Genomic DNA, 23,574 nt, shown 5'->3' on the forward strand with positions numbered 1-23,574 from the left:
CTTTCCTTTCCTTTCCTTTCCTTTCCTTTCCTTTCCTTTCCTTTCCTTTCCTTTCCTTTCCTTTCCTTTCCTTTCCTTTCCTTTCCTTTCCTTTCCTTTCCTTTCCTTTCCTTTCCTTTCCTTTCCTTTCCTTTCCTTTCCTTTCTTTCCTTTCCTTTCCTTTCCTTTCCTTTCCTTTCCTTTCCTTTCCTTTCCTTTCCTTTCCTTTCCTTTCCTTTCCTTTCCTTTCCTTTCCTTTCCTTTCCTTTTTTTTTTTTTTTTTTTTTTTTGGCCGTTCCTTGAGTTCTGCTGGAAAAGTCTGGGAGGAAACTCCCCAAAAATTCCTTTCCGGGATTTTGGGTTTGGAGCCACGCCAGGGTGCTTGATCCTGGGAATATTTGGAATTCCTCACGTGGAAAGGGAGAGCTGTCGGAGCTGCTTCCCGGAGCTTTGGAAAAACCCCAGGAAAAAGGAATCTCCCAGAGAAATGAATTTCCCTGTCCCGTGCAGAGCTGGGGCTTGGAAAGGGAATTTTTCCAGGCTATCCCGATGTTTCTGCTCCCGGTGGATTTTTCCCACAATTTTTTTGATCCTCTCCCACCCAGCATCTCCCTAAGGAATCCTTTCCCGTGGGATCCCTTTTCCCTGACAATTCCATCCCTTTAATTCCCACTTCAAAGTGGCTTTCCCCCCTTTTTCCCATTAAAAAGCTGATTTTGGGAAAGGTTGGATTGACGGGATCATCCCACTGAAAGCCTTTTTTTTGGGATAGATCCAAACTGCTGGATCCCAGCTGGAAAATCCCGTTGGATCCAAGGATTCGTGATGGGATAGGAAATCATTCTCATGGAAGAATCCCTGGCTCACGCACATTCCAACGGGAACAGCGTCTTTTCCCCGTCTCCGACTTCCCAAAACGCCAGGAAAAAGCCTGGAATATTTCTTTTCCCCCTCAAGGAAACGGAATTCCAAGGAGCTGGAGGAGGGAGAATTCCCAGGGGTGGAGGCCCAGGGCTGCTCCGGGGGCTGGGAATGTTTTGTTCTCCATCCGGAGCTTCCTGAGGTGGGAAGGACTCGGAAAACAGAGTGGGAGGACAGCTGGGCTTGCTTCCGGAATTTTTGCCGGAGGAGGAATTTTGGGATTGTTCTCGGCATGTGGGGCCTGGGAAAGTTTGGTTTTCCTCCTCCAGAAGTTTTCCCAGATGGAAAATAATCCAAACCCGGCTCCCTGAGGGCGCCAGGGATGGTTTTTGCACCTTTCCAAGAATTCCATGAGATCCGTGGAAACTTGGGAAGCAGCTCCAGGATCCAGGAGGGAGGAGGATTCCTGGGAATAGCTCGGCTCCGGCCGGCCTCACTTGGAGCTTTTTCCCAGCACTTGGGAAGAGGAGGGGCCGTTCCCAGGATTTCTAGGAATTGGAAATCCTTGAAAAGTCGAACTCCAGGGAAATCCCGGGCTGGAAAAAACCTCAGCTGGGAGATCCCGGCCGGAATTGTCCCACCTCCCACTTTCCATGGATTCTGTCGCTATCCCAGGCTGCTCCGAGCCCCATCCAACCTCACCTCGAGCATTCCAAGGATCCAGGGGCAGCTTTCCTGGGAATTCCAGCCCAGCCCTTCCCCATTTCCTAGGGGAGCATTCCTTCCCAAATCCCATAATCCCACTTTTCGAGCGATAAATCCATGGTTTTTATGGAATTCCTTCGTCCTCTAGAAGGCCTTTGGCAGCCACGCGGAATTTTCCAAAGGCGGGAGGAGGAACCGGGATTGGAGCGACCAGAAATTCCCGGCTGGGGGTCGGATCCCGGCCCTCCGGAGCAGCAGGAAGGGTTGGGCTGCTTTCCCTGGAATTCCTGGGAAATGAATGGAATTTTTTCCTCTCCCTCTCTGCACAGAGCTCCATGAGGGACCTGCACAAGTCTGAGGTGCTGGGGAGCAAGCGCGGCCTGGTGAGTGTCCCGAGCCGGGAATTCCCGCCCGCCTGCGACAGAATCCATGGAAAACTCATCCCGAGGCGGCCCCGAGCCCCCAGGGACCGGCTCCGCTCCAGAGATCCCTCGGAATGAAGGGAATTCCCGGCATTCCCACCCCACATCCCGCATTTCTGTGGGGTTTCCCTCTTGGGTTGGAGCCTCGATCCCGTGGCGAGGCTGGATCGGGAATTCCAAATCCATGGTGAGGTTGGAACGGGAATTCCAAACCCATGGTGAGGTTGGAACGGGAATTCCAAACCCATGGCGAGGTTGGATCGGAAATTCCAAACCCATGGCGAGGTTGGATCGGAAATTCCAAACCCATGGCGAGGTTGGATCGGGAATTCCAAACCCATGGCGAGGTTGGATCGGGAATTCCAAACCCATGGTGAGGTTGGAACGGGAATTCCAAACCCATGGTGAGGTTGGATCGGGAATTCCAAACCCATGGCGAGGTTGGATCGGAAATTCCAAACCCATGGTGAGGTTGGATCGGGAATTCCAAATCCATGGTGAGCTTGGATCGGGAATTCCAAACCCATGGTGAGGTTGGAACGGGAATTCCAAATCCATGGTGAGGTTGGAACGGGAATTCCAAATCCATGGTGAGGTTGGAACGGGAATTCCAAACCCATGGTGAGGTTGGGTTGGGAATTCCAAACCCATGGCTGGGCTGGATCGGGAATTCCAAACCCATGGTGAGGTTGGAACGGGAATTCCAAACCCATGGCTGGGCTGGATTGGGAATTCCAAACCCATGGTGAGGTTGGATCGGGAATTCCAAACCCATGGCGAGGTTGGATCGGGAATTCCAAACCCATGGTGAGGCTGGAACGGGAATTCCAAACCCATGGTGAGGCTGGATTGGGAATTCCAAATCCATGGCTGGCCTGGATTGGGAATTCCAGCTCCATGGCTGGCCTGGATTGGGAATTCCAGCTCCATGGCTGGGCTGGATTGGGAATTTCAGCCAGCTCCTGCTCCTGATTTTTCCCCTCCCAGTGGGAAAAATTCCTGGATTGGGATGGGGACGTGGCTCTGGAGGGGCTCTCCCAGCGCATTTTGAGGTTTTCCAGCCTGGATTTCAATCCCAAAGAATTCCAGGATATCGATCCCAAAATATCCCCTGGCTCCAGCTGGGCAGGATCTGGGATCACCCCAAATCCATTCCCAGACTGACCAAATCCCTTGGGATTTAATCCCTGAGGCTCCCAAATCCCAGTCCTGACGCTCCCAGGTGCAGATTCCACATGGAATCCACTGGAAATCTGGGATCACAGCTCTCTCCTGGGAATCCCCCCCGGAATGTGGCACGGCAGTGAGTCCAGAGGGGATTTTCCCCTAAAAATCCCAAATTTTTACTTTTTTCCCCGTTTTCCACACGAGGGAATTACGGGATGTCTGTGGGGTGGGACTGGGCAGCTCCAGCTCCTTCCCGGAGATTCCAGATCCTTGATTTTCCTCTGGAAAAGCGGCTCCTGTTTGTGCCCAGCCTTAATGAGCCATTGATGCTGGAAATGTCAAACTCCAGCATTCCTGACCTTTCCCATGGAAAAAAAAACTTCCAGGGATGCCCCAGATCCGGAGGGAGAGAGGGAAAACAACCCCACGCCCGGGACTGGGATCTGCTTGGATTTGGGATTTCTACAAAATCCCCAAATTCCTACAAAACTCAGCCTTGATTTTATCCAGAAAATCCCAGACAGGGAATTTTTGTCGCAACCTCTCTGCCAGGAGGGAGGCAGGAAAACCGGGAATAACGGGATTTGGGAAAAGCTCCGTCTCCTGAATCCCCTTCCTGAAAATCTCGGAGCTGGATTTCCTTTTCCCAATGATTTTTCCAAACAAATCCCTCTTTTTTTTTATTTTTTTCCCTGCTACTCAACCAAATTCATTGAAAGAATGAGGGAAGATCCCGTTATTCCCATTAAAAATCCTCGGGACATGGGAAGTGCCATGGGGACAACACAAAAGCTGCTGGACGGGCACAATTCCAAGGGAAAAAAAAAAAAAACCTGGAGGGGAGGAATTTTTCCTCCCAAAAATTCCAGGTGAAGGCAGGAAGGAATTTCTCCGTGAGCTCGGACGCTCGGGGCGGATTACCGGGAGCTATTTTTAGGATATCCAGGTTTTTTCGGGATTAGGGCCGGGGCTCTGCCTGTTGTTGTGGCCAGAGCTCCTTTCCCGATTTTTCGCCCGCTCCCGCTGTTTCCAAGGCTCCCGAGGGATGAAAGGATCCTTTGAAAAGCCAAACACACGGAGACGAGAGCCGGAGCTGCCGGAGCGCGGGAAGACGTCCAAGCACGGCTGGGGGCTGCTCCTGGGTTCTTGTCCCTGTTTTCCAGGCCCTGCTATTCCCAGGGAATGAGGGCAGAGCTAATGGAATTCCAATCCCAGGATATTTTTCCCTGTTTTCCAGGCCCTGCTATTCCCAGGGAATGAGGGCAGAGCTGCTGGGGGGTTCTTTTCCCTGTTTTCCAGGCCTAATGGAATTCCAATCCCAGGATATTTTTCCCTGTTTTCCAGGCCTAATGGAATTCCAATCCCAGGATATTTTTCCCTGTTTTCCAGGCCTAATGGAATTCCAATCCCAGGATATTTTTCCCTGTTTCCCTGTTTTCCAGGCCTTGCTGTTCCCAGGGAATGAGGGCAGAGCTAATGGAATTCCAATCCCAGGATATTTTTCCCTGTTTCCCTGTTTTCCAGGCCCTGCTATTCCCAGGGAATGAGGGCAGAGCTAATGGAATTCCAATCCCAGGATATTTTTCCCTGTTTTCCAGGCCTAATGGAATTTCAATCCCAGGATATTTTTCCCTGTTTTCCAGGCCTAATGGAATTCCAATCCCAGGATATTTTTCCCTGTTTCCCTGTTTTCCAGGCCTTGCTGTTCCCAGGGAATGAGGGCAGAGCTAATGGAATTTCAATCCCAGGATATTTTTCCCTGTTTTCCAGGCCTAATGGAATTCCAATCCCAGGATAATATTTTTCCCTGTTTTCCAGGCACTGCTGTTCCCAGGGAATGAGGGCAGAGCTGGGATTTACTCCTGAGTTCTTTTCCGCCAGGATCAGCTGATGGATCCTTCGGATCCATCTGGAGTTTCCAGGATCAGCCTGTGGATCCTTGGGATCCCTGCTGGGTCCTGGGCTGATCCATGCAGGAAAACCTGCGGAAAACGTGGAATATTCCCAACACGCCGTCCGTCCCCGTCCCACCCCAATTCCCGCTCTCCCGCCATCCATTTCCAAGCCATCACATTCCAAGCTGGAATTCCTTTGTCGCCTGTGCACCCAGGCGTGTCCTGGATCAGCATTCCCGCTCCAAAGGGGAGCAGCTGGAATTCTGAGGCTTTCCCAGCCTTTGGAAGCCCTTCCAGCAATGGAGCAGTGCCGTAGATTTTTTGGGAATGTTCGTGTTGGAACGGGCTCATCCCGATACTTCCGTGTCCCACCGGGTAAAACCAGGAACACAACCAGTAATTTTTTTGGGAATTTTTTTTTTTTTTGGGAATGCTGAGCCTTCTTTTAATGCCTTTTGGGAGCTATTCCAGCACTGGGAGAATGCTTTCGATTTTTTGGGAATGTTCGTGTTGGAATGGGCCCACCCTGATGCTTCCGTGTCCATGGCAAAAACAGGAGAGCAAGCAGGAATATTTTTTTGGGAATGGTAGTTTTGGGAATGCTGAGCTTTCATTTTGAGCCTGTTAGGAACTATTCCTTGCTCCAGGGGGATGTTTCGATTTCTCGGGAATGCTCACGTCGGAATGGGTCCACCCGGAACGCTTCCATGCCCGCGCTCAAACCACGGGAAGAGCCGGGAACGTGGGGGTGTTTTCCCGGGAATGCCGATCCCCGCGTTTCCCCGCAGATGTCATGGCGGCCGCAGTACCGCAGCTCCAAGTTCCGGAATGTTTACGGGAAGGCGGCGAGCCGGGAGCACTGCTTCGACGGAATTCCCATCACCAAGAACGTCCACGACAACCATTTCTGCGCCGTCAACGCGCGCTTCCTCGCCATCGTCACCGAGAGCGCCGGCGGCGGCGCCTTCCTCGTCATCCCGCTGGAGCAGGTGAGATTCCCAACGGGAATTCCCAAAAAATCATCCAAACCTCCTTTTCCTGGGGTTTCCTCATCATCCCGCTGGAGCAGGTGAGATTCCCAACGGGAATTCCCAAAAAATCGTCCAGATCTCATTTTCCTTGGGTTTCCCCGTCATCCCGCTGGAGCAGGTGAGATTCCCAACAGGAATTCCCAAAAAATCGTCCAAATCTCCTTTTTCTGGGGTTTCCTCGTCATCCCGCTGGAGCAGGTGAGGTTCCCAACAGGAATTCCCAAAAAATCGTCCAAATCTCCTTTTCCTGGGGTTTCCTCGTCATCCCGCTGGAGCAGGTGATATTCCTGTTGGGAATTCCCAAAAAATCATCCAAACCTCCTTTTCCTGGGGTTTCCTCATCATCCCGCTGGAGCAGGTGAGATTCCCAACAGGAATTCCCAAAAAATCGTCCAAACCTCCTTTTCCTGGGGTTTCCTCGTCATCCCGCTGGAGCAGGTGAGATTCCAACAGGAATTCCCAAAAAATCATCCAAACCTCCTTTTCCTGGGGTTTCCCCATCATCTTGCTGGAGCAGGTGAGGTTCCCAATGGGAATTCCCAAAAAATCATCCAAACCTCCTTTTCCTGGGGTTTCCTCGTCATCCCGCTGGAGCAGGTGAGATTCCCAACGGGAATTCCCAAAAAATCATCCAAACCTCCTTTTCCTGGGGTTTCCTCATCATCCCGCTGGAGCAGGTGAGATTCCCAACAGGAATTCCCAAAAAATCATCCAAACCTCCTTTTCCTGGGGTTTCCTTGTCATCCCGCTGGAGCAGGTGAGATTCCCAACAGGAATTCCCAAAAAATCATCCAAACCTCCTTTTCCTGGGGTTTCCTCATCATCCCGCTGGAGCAGGTGAGATTCCCAACAGGAATTCCCAAAAAATCATCCAAACCTCCTTTTCCTGGGGTTTCCTCGTCATCCCGCTGGAGCAGGTGAGATTCCAACAGGAATTCCCAAAAAATCATCCAAACCTCCTTTTCCTGGGGTTTCCCCATCATCTTGCTGGAGCAGGTGAGGTTCCCAATGGGAATTCCCAAAAAATCATCCAAACCTCCTTTTCCTGGGGTTTCCTCGTCATCCCGCTGGAGCAGGTGAGATTCCCGACGGGAATTCCCAAAAAATCGTCCAAACCTCCTTTTCCTTGGGTTTCCTCGTCATCCCGCTGGAGCAGGTGAGCTTCCCAACAGGAATTCCCAAAAAATCATCCAAATCTCATTTTCCTTGGGTTTCCTCGTCATCCTGCTGGAGCAGGTGAGCTTCCCGATGGGAATTCCCAAAAAATCATCCAAACCTCCTTTTCCTGGGGTTTCCTCATCATCCCGCTGGAGCAGGTGAGATTCCCAACGAGAATTCCCAAAAAATCATCCAAATCTCCTTTTCCTGGGGTTTCCTCATCATCCCGCTGGAGCAGCTGAGATTCCTGTTGGGAATTCCCACATGGAGCCAACCCAAAGTGTCCAAATCTTTTCCTGGATGGGATTCCCAAAGTGTCCCAATTCCTACTGCTTTTCCTGGGGTTTCCTCGTCATCCTGCTGGAGCAGGTGAGATTCCCAATGGGAATTCCCAAAAAATCATCCAAACCTCCTTTTCCTGGGGTATCCTCATCATCCTACTAGAGCAGGTGAGATTCCCAACGGGAATTCCCAAAAAATCATCCAAACCTCCTTTTCCTGGGGTTTCCTCATCATCCCGCTGGAGCAGCTGAGATTCCTGTTGGGAATTCCCACATGGAGCCATCCCAAAGTGTCCAAATCTTTTCCTGGATGGGATTCCCAAAGTGTCCCAATTCCTACTGCTTTTCCTGGGGTTTCCTCGTCATCCTGCTGGAGCAGGTGAGATTCCCAATGGGAATTCCCAAAAAAATCATCCAAACCTCCTTTTCCTGGGGTTTCCTCATCATCCCGCTGGAGCAGGTGAGATTCCCAACAGGAATTCCCAAAAAATCGTCCAAATCTCCTTTTCCTGGGGTTTCCTCATCATCCCGCTGGAGCAGGTGAGATTCCAGATGGGAAAAGCAGGATTTATCCCTCTCATCTGTGATCCAGCTGGGATCTTCCTCCTCCTCCCTTTTCCTCCTCCATCCAAGATTTTCCCCACTTTTCCCAGGAATTCCCCTGGGATCTGCCCGCCTGAAGTTGAAATTCCCATCAATCCAACGGCTGCTCCGGCCGATCCCGTGGGATCCGCAGCTCCTGGGAAAAGCGGCGGTGACCTTGAGCCTGGAATGTACCTTGGATAGGGAAAGGGGAGTGTTTTGACGGGAAGAGAATCCGTTAAAATGAGATCAAAGGAATTTTTCCAGGGAGGGAGACCCTGGCACAATTCCCAGGGAAGTTGTTGCTTCCTTATCCCGGGAATGTTCAAGGCCAGGTTGGAGCGACCTGGGATATTGGAACGGGATAAAATCCCTTCCCACCCAACTCACCCCTGAATCCTGGGATTCTTGGATTGCTCCCAGAATTTGGGCACTCCCCTGGGATATTCCTGCATTCTGAGCGGGAATCCACGTCCCATCCCCAGAAATCTGCGGCTCTGGGATGCTCCCAGCCCCATTCCCAGGAGGAATTTTGCCATGGCAGAGCTGCATTGCCAAATTCCCAGATCCCAGATTCCAGCCGGGAAGGGAAGCTGGGAGAAGGGGCAGCTCTCCCTGGTTTTTCCCCCATCCCATCATTCCTTTGCCCCTTTCCCTGTGCAACATTCCCGCCTCTCCTGAATTCCTCGTTCGTTCCGGAGGCAGCTCCAGATGGAAGGAATTCTAATCAGGATTTAATTGCAGAGCACAGCTTGAGCCTCATTAATATTCCCAGAAAAAAAACCCGGGAGCTTTGTCTGAGCCCCCGGAGCGCTCCAGCTCCGGCCTCATCCCGGCTCCTTCCCCATGGATCCCAGCTGGAATCACCATCCACACCCCCTCGATCCCAAACCCTGAGGAACAACCCCACATCCCCAGCAAAATCCCACTTTTTTTCCTGGCAAAATCCCAGTGGGATAAAAGCAGGGATCCCTAAAAAAAAGGATCCTCTGAAATCCTGGGATATCCAGCTGGTCAGTCCCACCTGGAGTGGCTCTGGATGCTGGAGGAGTTAATAAATTCCCGATTTTTTTTTTAATCCGGAGCCTGATTAGCTCATTAAGGAGAAACTCATTTTCCTTGGAAATCAGCAGCTCCCTAATTAATTGTGATCCATAATTAGAAGCTAATGAAGGTAACCCGGACACCGCGGAGCTGCTCCGTGGATTTGCTGCTGCATTTTTGGATCTTCTCCCTGGATTTTGCCCTCAGCAGAGCTCCTGGAATCTGGGCTGGGCCATCTGATCATCCCAAATCCACATCCCGGGGTTTTCATGGAGTGATCCAAGGGATGTGTGGGCTGGGAAGAGGGAGTTTTGCTCCTCCTTCCTCCCAGATTCCGGAGCCTCGGGATTGGGAATGAGCCTGTCCCCAGCACCAGGATAAAAATATCCCAAGGGAGTGGGCGAAGGATCGGGAGGAGCAGGATTGGCTCCATGGGAACGGGAGAATCCCGGAATCCTGGAACGGTTTGGGTTGGAAAGGATCTTAAAGCTCATCCCATTCCATGGACAGCACAGGGCTGGATTTGGGATGGGGAAAAGGCTGGATTTGGGATAGGGAAAAGGCTGGATTTGGGATGGGGAAAAGGATGGATTTGGGATAGGAGAGAGGCTGGATTTGGGATGGAGAAAAGGATGGATTTGGGATGGGAACAAAGCTGGATTTGGGATGGGGAAAAGGGCTGCATTTGGGATGGGGAAAAGGCTGGATTTGGGATAGGACAGGGCATGGAATTCCCAAACCTCCCTGAGTTTCCTTCCATGTTCCTTTGGGATTTTCCCTCCGGGAATGGGATTTTTCCTCCAGGAATGGGATTTTTCCTCCAGGAATGGGATTTTCCCTCTGGGAATGGGATCCGGAGGTGCTGCCGGATGGATGCTGCACCCATCCCTGAGGTTTTCCATGTGGGATTGAAGGATGGAGTGGAATGAAGGGATTTTTCCACGTTTGTGGAGTTTTCCAGGGAACGGGAGGGTTCGGAAGTGCTCCTGGTTTGCGTTTTCCAAGGGAAAAGCACGTTTGGGAGATTTCTGATATTGAAATAATTTATCCAATATTTCCTGCTGGATGGATTTCCGGGAAAAGTGGAATTCAGCCGTGGCCAGGGCAGAGCTGTGCTGCTCCAAGGCTGGGAATTGAGGATGGATCCGATGGAAAATTCATCCTGGATTTCCATCCGGGAGGGAAATTCCATCCCTCCCATCCCAGGGATAGCTCTGAGTCCACTGGAATTCCCGGGATTCTCTACGCAGATCCTCGGGAGATTCCACAATCCCATTCCCAGATTCTGGAATCCAGAGGGTTTTCATCCCTCTGCCTGCTGCTATTCCAGCCATTCCCAGGGAAAGAATTCCCTCTCCACCCGCCAATCCCCAAAATTCACAATTTTCCCCCAATAATTTTCCCTTTTCCCGACATAACCCGAAGGATTTTCCCTTTCCCGAGTGCTTCAGCAGCGGGAGGGGCAGATTTCCTCCTTCCAGCCTTTTCCGTGGAAAACCTCGGAGCTGCCGGAGCCGGGAGAGCTCCAGGCCGTCCCTGCGGGGTCGGAATGTGGGTCACCGAGCTTCCCTCAGCCGGGATCAGGGATCCAGGGATTAGGATTCACCTTGGATTAACTCTGGCTGTCAGCAAGGTCCTGCTGAAAAACGGGATAAAGGCAGCCAGAATCCTGCATTTTTTCCGGGATTTTTCCCTTTTATTGCCTTTATTTTTCCTTTGCCTTTTCCAGGTGCCATGGGAATGGCGCGTTCCTTGTCCTTTTCCCACTGTGCACAATCAGTTTGAATCAAAATTCCAGATTTCTTGGGAAGAAACGATCCCAAATAACCAGACGCGGCGTTGTCCTCTTAAAATCCTGGCAAATTTTGGGGAAAAATCCATCAAATCTTCTGGAAAAAGGAATTCACTCAGCTGATTGCTCAAAATAAAAGTGGTGGAATTTGAATCTGTGCCGTTAAAAATTCCATCCACCTGGAATTGTGCGGTTTCTGCAGGAATTTCTGCTGCGGCCGGGGTGTGAATAACGTCCTGGCAATGTAGATCAGAAATTTGGGAAAAGTGGGATAAGCCAAGCCTTTGGATAAGCGATGGGGGCTGGAATATTTCATATCACAAAGACAAAACCAGGAATTGCATCCCAGGAATTCACTGGGAGGCAGAACTAAGGAATCACTGACATTCCCATGTTTCCTTTTCCTTCTCTCTCTCATCTTTGGGAATTTTCCTTCCCAAATTCCTCCCTGCAGCTCGAGGGAGGAAATGAATCCCAGGAAACCTCGGGAACGACCTTCTCGGCCCTGATCCGACTTCCCGGAGCTGCTGAGGGCAGAATTCCCAGCACATTCCTTTGTTCCCAATAAAAGGGAAAAGTCGGGAAGGAAAATCCATGAAATATTCAGCGGCTGTGCCGAGCTGACCCAGTTATTCCGCACGCTCCGAGCGCTGCTCCGGCACGGAGCCAGCACGGAGCAGGGAAGGACGCCGGGCTGGCATCCGGACACGGAGCTTCCTTGGGAATGGAAAAGGTTCCCATCCCGGCGGGAATCTTCCCGGGGGGCTCCGTAAAAGCTTTGGGAATTCCGCATGGAAAGATTCCCATCCTGTGGGGTCATGGATTGAGGATTAGCGGGAGTTGCGTGATCCCAGAATTTGGCGTTTGTTCCATGGGAGGAGAACCTTGGAAAAAGGGGATTCCAAAGTTTGGGAGGGAAATTCCAGATGCTTCAACTCCAGGCTGGGTTGGATGAGCTTGGAGCAACCTGGGATAGGGAAAGGGATCCTGAGCCATGGCAGGGATTGGGAATGGATCTCCTGGAAGATCTTCCCACCCAAACTGTTCTGGGATTCACGTGGGATCCGATGGCTCTGGAGCCTCTGGAATCTCTTCCAGTCCTTTGGCCCAAGGATTTGGGTCATGAAAGGAGAGGTTTGGATATTGGGAAAGTTCCCTCCCGGAAAGGGTTTTCCAGCCCTGTCCCCATTCCCAGAGGGATTGAAAATCCCCGTGGATGCAGCCCCTGGGGACAAGGATCAGTGCTGGGAATGGTCGGACTCCACGACCTTGGAGCGCTTTTCCAACCCCGGTATTCCATGATTCCGTGAATTCCCACTGAACTCCCGCTGCCCTTCCCCTGCTCCATGGAGTCTGGAGAAACCCCTTCCCATCCATGGATCAGCTGGGAATACTGGGAATATTGGATAAACCCAATCCCAGGCTGAGCTGGAATCTCCCTTCTCCAACGATTTCCCATCCCTGGAAGCGCCAATTTCTCCCAAAATTTGATGGTTTTCCCGATGTTTTCCGTGCTTTTCCACTCCAGACTGGCCGGATCGAGCCGAACTATCCCAAAGTTTGCGGTCACCAGGGAAACGTGCTGGACATCAAGTGGAACCCCTTCATTGAGAACATCATCGCCTCCTGCTCCGAGGACACCTCGGTGAGACGGAATTCCGGGATGCAATTCCCAAATCCATCCGTCCCCCCCATCCCGTTGATTCCCTGTTTCAATATTTCCGTGGTATTTTTTTTTTGGGAATGCTGAGGGACAGGAGATCAAAGCCCATCCCAAATCGTGCCCAGCCTGGCTCCTGGGCCAAAATTCCCTCCTTTTGTTTTTTTTTCTGGACACAAATCCAGAGGATCCAGAGGGTAATTCCCATGAGGAGCAGCTGAGGGAGCTGGGAATGCTCAGCCTGGAGAAAATTGTGATCCAGAGGGAATTCCAGGCTCTCCACAAGTCCCAGGGAAGGTTCAGGTTGGGAATCTCCATGGAGACAACGGAAAAGAGGAGCTAAAGCCTGGGGAAATTCCTGGTGGTTTTTAGAGCAACTAACCTGGAAAACCTGGGAGTTTTTATCCCAAAGGATCCCGAAATGTGGAATTTGTGGGGTCAGGTTTGGGGGTCTCGGGACAAGGGAATCTGGGAATTCAGGATGAGGATTCCTGCCTGGATAACGCCATCTACCCCGGCTGGATTTTTCCCAAGGGATCCCAAGGATTCCTTATTTATCTAGGAGAGACAATCAGTAGCCAGGCTGATCCTGAATTCCCAAAAGCTTTTTCATTTTTTCGGGAAGGAGCTTTCAAAGCCAGGAGCTGGGATGCTCCAAACCCCATTCCAGGCGTGGATCTACCCCGGCTGGGCTTTTCCCAAGGGATCCCAAGGATCCGTTGCTTATCCCTGAGGGACGATCCAGCTGCAGGGCTCATCCTGGAATTCCCGGGCAAGGCAGGGATTGAAGGGCGGGCGTTGGGATGCTCCAAACCCCGCTGCAGGTGCGGATCTGGGAGATTCCGGAGGGCGGCTTGAAGCGGAACATGACGGAGGCGGCGCTGGAGCTGTACGGACACAGCCGCCGCGTGGGGCTGCTGGAGTGGCACCCGACCACCAACAACATCCTCCTCAGCGCCGGCTACGACTACAAGGTCAGGCTCCGGAGCGGCTGGAAATCCGGAGAGGGATCTAGGACCCATATCCAGCTGGGAGGGACAGAAACTCTCCGACAGTTTAGTTAGAAAGTGATTTATTGAAAAACCCGGATATTGATCTAGTACCCATATCCAGCTGTGAGGGGCAGAAACTCTCAAAGAGTTTAAAGTTAGAAAATGATTTATTAAAAAATCCGGATATTGATCTAGTACCCATATCCAGCTGGGAGGGGCAGAAACTCTCAAAGAGTTTAAAGTTAGAAAGTGATTTATTGAAAAATACCGATATTGATCTAGCACCCATATCCAGCTGGGAGGGACAGAAACTCTCCGACAGTTTAAAGTTAGGAAGTGATTTATTGAAAAATCCGGATAGCGATCTAGGACCCATATCCAGCTGGGAGGGGCAGAAACTCTCAAAGAGTTTAAAGTTAGGAAGTGATTTATTGAAAAATACCGATATTGATCTAGTACCGATATCCAGCTGTGAGGGGCAGAAACTCTCAAAGAGTTTAAAGTTAGGAAGTGATTTATTGAAAAATCCGGATATCGATCTAGTACCCATATCCAGCTGGGAGGGGCAGAAACCCTCCGACAGTTTAGTTAGAAAGTGATTTATTGAAAAATCCGGAGAGCGATCTAGTACCCATATCCAGCTGGGAGGGGCAGAAACTCTCCGACAGTTTAAAGTTAGGAAGTGATTTATTGAAAAATCCGGAGAGCGATCTAGTACCAATATCCAACTGTGACAGACAAAAACACTCAGTTTAAAGTTAGGAAGTGATTTATTGAAAAATCCGGAGAGCGATCTAGGACCCATATCCAGCTGTGAGGGGCAGAAACTCTCCGACAGTTTAGTTAGAAAGTGATTTATTGAAAAATCCAGATATCGATCTAGTACCCATATCCAGCTGTGACAGGCAGAAACTCTCTGACAGTTTAAAGTTAGAAAGTGATTTATTGAAAAATACCGATATTGATCTAGTACCGATATCCAGCTGGGAGGGACAGAAACTCTCCGACAGTTTAGAGTTACAAAGTCTGTGTTTATTGTGTTTATTGGGTGTGGGATCCCAAATCCACACGGCAGCTCCCAGGTGATCACAGATCCCTTTTATCCATCCAAGCGTTGATTACCCAAAATACAAATCCATATTCATCACTTTGGTACATCCCATTCCCAAATCCACACCGCGCCTTCCAAGTACAGATCCCTTTTATCCATCCAAGTATTGAACACCCAAAATACAAATCCAAATTCATCATTTTGGTACATCCCATCCCTCGCTTCGTTTGCTAATCACTCCCAAAGCCATTCAGCATGCCTAATTTGTCCCTTGGGATGGGTGGTGTCCCTTCCATGGGGAGGGGTCCCAAAATGAGGAAGTCAATGAATTTTTTTCCTCCCCCTGACCTTTCCACCTTTCCAATCCCAATCTGACAAATGAACTCTTGGTAGAACTCCCATTCCTTGTCTCCAGTTGGTTTTGGAACAGAGGAGCTCACAATTGTCTGATGTTCCTAAAAGCAATTTATCAATTCATATTCTTCATTATAAACCCAGCTAATTAAACATTGTGCTGACGAGCGATCAATTATTAGCTAACTACCAACTCTTAACTTCATCAAGGCCTGCTCATTTATTTTAATTAACTCTAGTAAGGCTTGTCTCTAACTAAAATCTTAGCTCCCCCGAAGTCTCTAAATTCCTTAAAATTTATGTTTCACTTCCCGGGAGAGCCATTCCGAAGGGCTTCCCTGGATTTTGGCACCTCTGGGAGTCACCCGTGGGTGGCCAGGATGGGATCGCGGAACGCTGGAACAGTTTGGGTTGGAAGGAGCTTAAAGCTCGTCTCATTCCGTGCTTTCCGTAGGCCAGGGGGAGCTTCCGTGGGCCAGGGAAACATTCCATGGGCCAGGGAGACATTCCATGGACCAGGGAAACATTCCATGGATCAGGGAGACTGTCCATGGACCAGGGAGACGTTCCATGGACCAGGGAGACATTCCATGGATCAGGGAGACATTCCATGGATCAGGGAGACTGTCCATGGATCAGGGAGACATTCCATGGACCAGGGAGACGTTCCATGGATCAGGGAAACATTCCATGGATCAGGGAGACTGTCCATGGACCAGGGAGACGTTCCATGGATCAGGGAGACGTTCCATGGATCAGGGAGACGTTCCATGGATCAGGGAGACTGTCCATGGATCAGGGACAGCTGCCATGACCAGAGAGACATTCCATGGGCCAGGGACAGCTTCCAAAAACCAGGAACAACTTCCAGAGATCAGGAACAGCTTCTACAGATCAGGGAGATCTTCCAGAGGCCAGGGAGACATTCCAGAGACCAGGAACAGCTTCCATAGGCCAGGGAGACATTCCGTGGATCAGGGGGACATTCTGTAGATCAAGGAGACATTCCATGGATCAGGAACAGCTTCCATAGACCAGGAACAGCTCCCACAGATAAAGGGGAGCTTCCATAGACCAGGGAGACATTCCATGGATCGGGAGACATTCCATAGATCAGGGAGACGTTCCATAAACCAGGAACAGCTCCCATAGACCAGGAACAGCTTCCAGAAAACCAGGAACAGCTTCCATAGCCCAAGAACAGCTTCCACCAGCCAGGGAGACATTCCATGGGCCAGGAGCAGCTTCCACGGAGCAGGAGGACCTCCCACCACGGCGGGCTGCTCCAGAGGCTCTTTCCGCAGGTGCTGATCTGGAACCTGGAGATCGGCGAGCCGGTGAAGATGATCGACTGCCACGCGGACGTGATCCTCTGCATGTCCTTCAACAGCGACGGCAGCCTCCTGGCCACCACCTGCAAGGACAAGAAGCTGCGCGTGCTGGAGCCGCGCTCCGGGAGGGTCCTCCAGGTGGGATGGGGCCCTCGGATGGAGGTTTTAGGGAAGAATCCCGCGGAATGTCAGGAAGCACCCACCGAGTGCTGGAGGTGCTGCCGGCGGGATGTTTTCCGTGTGGTGGAATCCGGGAGCCGGCGCGGTGGTGGAGATGGTGGGAAGGGCTTGGCCTCATCCCAAGCGGAGGAGTTTGATTCTGTTGTTCATTAAGGATTTGTGGAAAATGTTGGGAATGACGGGGAAGGCGCATGGGAAGGTCCAGAGTTGGGGACTTTAAGTCCATTGTTCATTAAGGATTTGTGGAAAATGTTGGGAATGACGGGGAAGGTGCATGGGAAGGTCCAGAGTTGGCTTTGATTCTGTTCATTAAAGATTTGTGGGAAATGTTGGGAATAAAGGGGAAGGTGCAGGAGTTTTGGAGGAGTATGGTGGGCTCTCCCTGATCCTCAGGAAAATGGGAATTTCGGCTTGCCCAGAGACAGGTGGCAAAGGACAGAGCTGGAATTTCCTGGGCATGAGGTGAGGGGAGCAAGGAAAGGGCTTTCCTGGGATGAGAGCTGGATCCAAGGGGAATTCCAGAGCTCATTCCTGTCTTGCAGGAGGCCAGCTGCAAGAACCACCGCGTCAACCGCGTGGTTTTCCTGGGAAGCACCAAACGGCTCCTGACCACGGGAGTGTCCCGCTGGAACACCCGGCAGATCGCCCTGTGGGACCAGGTGGGTGCCGGGATCCCCCTGCCGGAATTCCTGCTCCAGCCCTGCCGGAATTCCTGTTCCATCCCTGCTGGAATTCCTGTTCCAACCCTGCTGGAATTCCTGTTCCATCCCTGCTGGAATTCCTGTTCCATCCCTGATGGAATTCCTGCTCCATCCCTGCTGGAATTCCTGCTCCAGCCCTGCCAGGATCCTGCTCCATCCCTGCTGGAATTCCTGCTCCATCCCTGCTGGAATTCCTGCTCCATCCCTGCTGGAATTCCTGCTCCATCCCTGCTGGAATTCCTGCTCCATCCCTGCTGGAATTCCTGTTCCAACCCTGCTGGAATTCCTGCTCCAGCCCTGCCAGGATCCTGCTCCATCCCTGCTGGAATTCCTGCTCAAACCCTGCCGGAATTCCTGCTCCAACCCTGCTGGAATTCCTGCTCCAACCCTGCTGGAATTCCTGCTCCATCCCTGCTGGAATTCCTGCTCCGTTCCTGCTGGAATTCCTGCTCCATCCCTGCCGGAATTCCTGCTCAAACCCTGCTGGAATTCCTGCTCCAGCCCCACCAGGATCCCTCTCCATCCCTGCCCAGCTCCCTGCTGGAATTCCTTCTCCGTGCCCACTGGGATCCTGCTCAGCACCGCCATTGGGATGCAGCTAAGAGCGGGATTTTCCTGTTTTCCAGGAAGATTTATCCATGCCCCTGATGGAGGAGGAGATCGACGGGCTCTCGGGGCTCCTCTTCCCGTTCTACGACGCCGACACCCACATGCTCTACCTGGCTGGGAAGGTAGGGATGCACGGAGCATCCGGATGTGGCATTCCCAGAAAATCCCCCCGCATTGCCCGAGGGATTGGGGCTGGAATTTGGATCTTGGAATGGTTTGTGTGGAAAGGGAGCTTCAAACTCATCCAGTTCCATGGATGTCCCTGCCATGGGGCACATTCCATCATCCCAGGCTGTTCCGAGCCCCATCCAAGCCGGGATATTCCGGAGATCCAGAGGCAGTTTCTCTGGGAATTCCATCCCAGCCCCTCCTCGCTCTCCCAGGGAACAATTCCTTCCCGATATCCCATCCGTTCCTGCCTTCTAAATGCTCCTAATCCTGGTTTTTTCCCACCTTCTCATTTCCAAATCCATTCCCATCCCTCTTCCCTGCTGCTCCAGGGCGACGGCAACATCCGATACTACGAGATCGGCTCGGAAAAGCCCTACCTGAGTTATCTCATGGAATTCCGCTCGCCGGCTCCGCAGAAAGGGCTGGGTAAGGCTGGAGGAGCTGCGGCTCCGCTTCCCGGAGCATGGAAAAGGTGGATGGGGAAGGGGCTGGACTGAACGGCACAAGGAAAAGGGGACGGGTTGGGTTTGGATTGGGTTTGGAATGGGTTTGGATTGGGGTTGGGATGGGTTTGGATTGGGGTTGGGATGGATTTGGATTGGGTTTAAATTGGAATGGGTTTAGGTTGGGTTTGGATTGGCTTTGGGATTGGGATTTTCCATGCTGGAATTGCATGGATGGCTGATCCCAGTGCCTCTCCAGTTTGGGATATTCCATGGTGGGAATTGTGTGGATGGCTGATCCCGGTGCCTCTCCAGTTTGGGATATTCCATGGTGGGAATTGTGTGGATGGCTGATCCCGGTGCCTCTCCAGTTTGGGATATTCCATGGTGGGAATTGTGTGGATGGCTGATCCCAGTGCCTCTTTGTTTTGGGATTTTCCATGGTTGGAATTGTGTGGATGTTGATCCCAGTGCTCTCCGGTTTGGGATTTTCCAAACTGGAATTTCACGGTGGCTGATCCCGGTGCTCTCCAGTCTGGGATTTTCCAAGCTGGAATTTCACGGGTGGCTGATCCCAGTGCTCTGGTTTGGGATTTTCCAAGCTGGAATTTCACGGGTGGCTGATCCCGGTGCTCTCCGGTTTGGGATTTTCCAAGCTGGAGTTTCACGGGTGGCTGATCCCGGCGCTCTCCGGTTTGGGATTTTCCAAGCTGGAATTTCACGGGTGGCTGATCCCGGTGCCTCTCCGGTTTGGGATTTTCCAAGCTGGAATTTCACGGGTGGCTGATCCCGGTGCCTCTCCGGTTTGGGATTTTCCAAGCTGGAGTTTCACGGGTGGCTGATCCCGGCGCTCTCCGGTTTGGGATTTTCCAAGCTGGAATTTCACGGGTGGCTGATCCCGGTGCTCTGGTTTGGGATTTTCCAAGCTGGAGTTTCACGGGTGGCTGATCCCGGTGCCTCTCCAGTCTGGGATTTTCCAAGCTGGAATTTCACGGGTGGCTGATCCCGGCGCTCTCCGCAGGGGTGATGCCGAAGCACGGCCTGGACGTCTCCGCCTGTGAAGTTTTCCGTTTCTACAAACTCATCACCCTCAAGGGGCTCATCGAGCCCATCTCCATGATCGTCCCGAGGCGGGTGAGTCCTGGAATGTGGGAATGAGCGGGATCCGGAATGTCCCAGCGACCCCAAAGCCATGGACATGCCCCGCTTTGGCCAATCCCGTGCATGGCTTTGATCCCACCATCCCTCTCCATCCTTGGTCATCCCATGGAATTTCAACCACAATTTAACGGGAATGTCTCAAGGGAATGTTTCTCCAAGGGGTTGGTCTCACTTGAGTTTTGGGAAATATCTCTTGGATCGAGGTTTTCTGGGAAGCAAATCCAGCTGCTGGCCAGGGCTGGGTGGAGGACGTGATCCCAGGTTCTCTGCTCCAGCCAGCACTTCCCAAATCTCCTCACTGTGCCTGGAGTTTCCCAAATATCCAGGTGTTTATTCCATCTGCGGGGCAGGGAATTATTCCTCAGTTCCCAGGGAGTGGATTCCCAGTTCCCATTGCTCTTCTCTTCCCATTTTCCCAGTCGGAGACGTACCAGGAGGACATTTATCCCATGACTCCGGGGACAGAGCCAGCCCTGACCCCGGACGAGTGGCTCAGTGGGATCAACAGAGGTAAACCCACCAGGGGGTATCCCAAAAAATATCCGGGATGTGGGAAAAGGCCACCGCATCCCGCTGATCCGCCGGCTCTCCCGCAGATCCCATCCTGGTGTCGCTGAAGGAGGGATACAAGAAGAATTCCAAGATCGTCTTCAAGGCGCCGGTGAGGGAGAAGAAGAGCGTGGTGGTCAACGGGATCGACCTCCTGGAGAACGTCCCGCCCCGCACGGAGAACGAGGTGGGGCAGCCCTGGAGTGGGAATGGGAATGGGATCTGGGGGATGAGCCTGGAAAGGCACCGCGCTGCCGGGCTCCATCCCAAGGGAGGCAGGAGCGTGGGATTCCTCCAGGGATGGGATCCCAGGATCTAGTCCATGACCCTTTCCCATGGTGAGAACCTGGCACAGTTCCCAGGGTGGGATCCTGGGATCCATCCCCTGACCCTTTCCCATCGTGGGATCCTGGGATCCATCCCATGACCCTTTTCCATGGTGGGAAACATGGATCCATCCCATGACCCTTTTCCATGGTGGGATCCTGGAATCCATCCCATGACCCTTTCCCAGGGTGGGATCCTGGGATCCATCTCCTGACCCTTTCCCATCGTGGGATCCTGGAATCCATCTCCTGACCCTTTCCCATGGTGGCATCCTGGGATCCATCCCATGACCCTTTTCCATGGTGGGAAACATGGATCCATCCCATGACCCTTTCCCAGGGTGGGATCCTGGGATCCATCCCATGACCCTTTCCCATGGTGGGATCCTGGGATCCATCTCCTGACCCTTTCCCATGGTGGGAAACATGGATCCCTCCCCTGACCCTTTCCCATGGTGGGATCCTGGGATCCATCCCATGACCCTTTCCCATGGTGGGATCCTGGGATCCATCTCCTGACCCTTTCCCATCGTGGACACCTTCCACTGTCCCAGGTTGCTCCAGCCTGGCCTTGGACACTTCCAGGGATCCAAGGGCAGCCACAGCTTCTCTGGAAATTCCATCCCAGCCCCTCTCCGCCCTCCCAGCTGGGAATTCCTTCCCAAAATCCCATCAAAATCTCCCATCCATCAGTTCAGATCCATCCCTTGTCCCCAGAACCAGCCGAGTTACAGCCCATCCCCAGCACGGATCTGGCAAATCCGGGATCAGCTGATGTGATCCCACCAGCTCCATCCCATCTCCATCCTTGTTTTCCAGCTGCTGCGGATGTTCTTCCGGCAGCAGGACGAGATCCGGAGGATGAAGGACGAGCTCTCGCAGAAGGACATTCAGATCCGGCAGCTGCAGCTGGAATTAAAGAACTTCCGGAACAGCCCCAAGAACAATTGACTCCAGGGACATTTTCTAAAGACATTCCTTTGTTTCTACTCCCGAATTCCTTGGATCCACTCACCCAGAACACAATTCCGAGAGCCTGGAATCACGTCCTGCGCGTCTTGTCCGGCACTAATCCCGCTCTAACCTGATTCCTGGGAAAGCCTGGAGGCTCCCAGTACGTCGGAGCCGTGTCCTGTCCGTCGGGAGGAGCCAGCCCGGGGCGGATTCCCGGGAAAGCACGAAGCTTCCTTGCTATTAATTTTTTTTCCTATGCAAAAAATGTGACAGCGGGAGCGGAACTGGAAAACGGGGCGGGAAGAGGGAAGGGCTTGATCGTCAAAGGGGTTTCCATGTGGGAATCTGGGATCCTTCCCGTGCTGGGACACTGGGATCATTCCCATGGGAGCAGGACAGGATCCTTCCCATTCTGGGAATCCGGGATCCTTCCCATGCTGGGACACTGGGATCATTCCCATGGCAGCAGGACAGGATCCTTGCTGTGGTGGGAAACTGGGATCATTCCCATGGTGGGATTCTGGGATCCATCCCATGGGAACAGGATGGGATCCTTCCCATGATGGGAACCTGGGATTTTTCCTGTAGATGTAACCTGGGATCTGTTCCAGGATCCTTTCCCATGGTGGGAATCTGGGATTATTCCATGGTGGGGAACTGGGATCCTTCCCATGGTGGGAATCTGGGATCATTTCCATGGTGGGAATCTGGGATCATTCCATGGTGGGAATCTGGGATCATTCCTGTGGTGGGGAACTGGGATCATTCCTGTGGAGGGAAACTGGGATCCCTCCCATGGTGGGAATCTGATATCATTCCATGGCGGGAATCTGGGATCCTTCCATGGTGGGAAACTGGGATCATTCCATGGTGGGAATCTGGGATCCTTCCATGGTGGGAAACTGGGATCATTCCATGGCGGGAATCTGGGATCATTCCTGTGGAGGGAATCTGGGATCCTTCCATGGTGGGAATCTGGGATCATTCCATGGCGGGAATCTGGGATCATTCCTGTGGAGGGAATCTGGGATCCTTCCATGGTGGGAATCTGGGATCATTCCATGGCGGGAATCTGGGATCATTCCTGTGGAGGGAATCTAGGATTATTCCATGGTGGGGAACTGGGATCCTTCCATGGTGGGAATCTGGGATCCTTCCATGGTGGGAATCTGGGATCATTCCATGGTGGGGAACTGGGATCATTCCATGGTGGGAATCTGGGATCATTCCATGGTGGGGATCTGGGATCATTCCATGGTGGGAATCTGGGATCATTCCATGGTGGGGATCTGGGATCATTCCCGTGGTGGAGCCTGGGCTCATTCCATGGTGGGAATCTGGGCTCATTCCATGGTGGGAATCTGGGATCCTTCTCGTGATGGGATCCTGGGATATTTCTGGGGCTGCTGCCCCCGGGATGGATCCCGAGGCTGGATCCCGAGGGATGCTCCTGGAGCGTGCCGGGCTCAGCACGTGGGACAATCCCAGGATTGGCAGGATTTTCCCAGAGCACGGGGAACCAAACCCTGCTGGTTTTTCCCGGAGATCCCAATTCCCACTCAATCCCAGCTGCCGTCCCGTGCGCGTCCCGCGTTCCCGCTGCCTTCCGTGTGCTGTCATTCCCGATTATTTATGCTCCCACGGGATAGTGATGGAATAAAACCTTTCCAGGATACCAGAACCGCGTTCCTGCCTCTCCTTCTCCATCCGGGGGGATCCCAAGGAAAAGCTCTTGGATGCGCTCCTCCGGAGCAGGGAGGGCGAAGATGGATCCTCATTCCGGCATTCCCAGCTCATCCCAACATTCCCAGGATCCAGCTCATTCCAGAGGGAGGAAAACACGGAGCGCTGGCTCTTCCCCGGGATCCAGGAGCTCCTTGTTCCCAGCCTGGCAAAGCCAGGAGAGGATTTCCCAGGAGAAAAGCTCCGGTTTTCCTGGGATAATCCCCCAGAACCCCCCGTTCCCAAGGGAAACCATTCCAGGGCCTCCATCCAAAGGATTTTAGGGAGCCAAAGGTGCTAAAAACACCAGGAATTCCCGCTTTTCCAGGGCTGCCATTCCTTCTTTTTAGGGAGCCAAAGGTGCTAAAAAAATTCTTGAGTTCCCACTTTTCCAGAGCTGCAATTCCCTGTTTTTTTTTTAGGGAGCCAAAGGTGCTAAATAGCTCTGGGAAT

The 23,574-nt window shown here is 52.3% G+C and overlaps 1 protein-coding gene across 2 annotated transcripts; it reads left to right on the forward strand.

The window, feature by feature from the left end:
* The first annotated feature begins 1,853 nt into the window (after positions 1–1,853).
* CORO2B (coronin 2B) lies at positions 1,854–23,080 on the forward strand. Of its 2 annotated transcripts, XM_077785958.1 has the most exons (12): positions 1,854–1,928; positions 5,818–6,018; positions 12,446–12,562; positions 13,402–13,551; positions 16,279–16,443; positions 17,028–17,144; positions 17,813–17,917; positions 18,296–18,392; positions 19,431–19,543; positions 19,990–20,080; positions 20,167–20,306; positions 21,265–23,080. In XM_077785958.1, exons 1-12 carry the CDS (start codon positions 1,881–1,883, stop codon positions 21,394–21,396), a joined length of 1,476 nt encoding a protein of 491 aa, XP_077642084.1. In that variant the 5' UTR covers positions 1,854–1,880; the 3' UTR covers positions 21,397–23,080. The 2 variants fall into 2 exon arrangements, with proteins under 2 accessions (XP_077642084.1, XP_077642085.1); XM_077785959.1 differs by lacking the exons at positions 1,854–1,928; positions 5,818–6,018 and adding an exon at positions 9,156–9,589.
* Positions 23,081–23,574: the final 494 nt, after the last annotated feature.

The sequence above is a fragment of the Lonchura striata genome, chromosome 11, assembly GCF_046129695.1.
Source record: "Lonchura striata isolate bLonStr1 chromosome 11, bLonStr1.mat, whole genome shotgun sequence".
Classification (NCBI taxonomy): Eukaryota; Metazoa; Chordata; class Aves; order Passeriformes; family Estrildidae; genus Lonchura; species Lonchura striata.

Coding starts and splice junctions, on each gene's coding strand:
- CORO2B (XM_077785958.1), top strand. CDS start 1,881: ATGAGGGACCTGCACAAGTCTGAGGTGCTGGGGAGCAAGCGCGGCCTG. Junction 12,563..13,401: donor CCTGCTCCGAGGACACCTCG/GTGAGACGGAAT, acceptor ACCCCGCTGCAG/GTGCGGATCTGGGAGATTCC. Junction 16,444..17,027: donor GCTCCGGGAGGGTCCTCCAG/GTGGGATGGGGC, acceptor CCTGTCTTGCAG/GAGGCCAGCTGCAAGAACCA.